Source organism: Arachis ipaensis, chromosome B09, assembly GCF_000816755.2.
Source record: "Arachis ipaensis cultivar K30076 chromosome B09, Araip1.1, whole genome shotgun sequence".
NCBI lineage: Eukaryota > Viridiplantae > Streptophyta > Magnoliopsida > Fabales > Fabaceae > Arachis > Arachis ipaensis.
In genome coordinates, this window is record NC_029793.2 from 11,305,607 (window position 1) to 11,306,484 (window position 878).

General features: G+C 39.3%; 1 protein-coding gene across 1 annotated transcript in view; it reads left to right on the forward strand.

The window, feature by feature from the left end:
* Nucleotides 252-878, forward strand: part of LOC107618366 (50S ribosomal protein L13) — a gene marked incomplete at its 5' end in the record, with an annotated part of 3,100 nt that continues 2,473 nt past the window's right edge. Inside the window, 1 exon segment of the mRNA XM_016320403.2 lies at nt 252-369. Within this exon segment, the coding sequence (XP_016175889.1) occupies nt 252-369 (118 nt within the window).

The window sequence follows — 878 nt, forward strand, 5'->3', positions numbered from 1 at the left end:
GTGCATAACATAACATTATCCCAATTCCAAGTCGCTGAAGCGGATAGAATTGATAGTGAAGAGGAGCATACGGCTTTAAGCGAGGTAAGCATGGCTCTGGTGTGTGGTTCCGCGTCGGTGACGTTCCCTTCATCTTCTTTCCCACGTCACAGCCACAGGAATACCTCTTCCTCTTCCTCTTCCTCATTGGTTGGGTTACAATTTCCATTTCACAAGCTGGTATCCTTATCATTATCTCCCTCTTCTTCTTCCAACACCAATGCAAGGACCCTCCGTATCCATTCTCAGCAGCAAGATTCTTCAATCCTTCCTCCAGAACAAGATCCACGCTTCCTCTGCGTCGAACCCGAACCCCGATTCAAAGGCCCGGTGCCACTTCTTTCTCTACTCTTTTGTTTTAGCTTCTTAGTAGGTTTCTATGGAATAAGCTTTCTCAATGTTGTGCACAAACTCCAATGAGTTGTTAGTAAAAGCACTGGTTAGTAACAGGTTTTGTGAATTAAGACTTGATTTGTCACACTGTATATTGTTTGGATAGTTTTAGTGAAATTCATTGCTGGAATCCAAAACCTGCAAAAAAGAGCCGAAAAGTTAGTGTGGAAGTTTCCAATTTTTGTGTTTTTAAAATTGTGCTTTGTGATAACCTAATCAGCTTGTAATTGAAGGACAATACCCTATAGAACTGCAGATATAATTGTAATTTAGCCTATCTTTACTTTGTCATAACCTAATCAGCTTCAAATTGTATTCGTAATTTCTTCTTCATCTCTGTCTTTAGTTGTTATACTTGTGGTTTGTGTTATATCAGCCCTATATTATCACTGAAAATTCAAAAAACTTAGTAAACTGAGTAAGTGATGATCCGGTGTCTGTTAAAA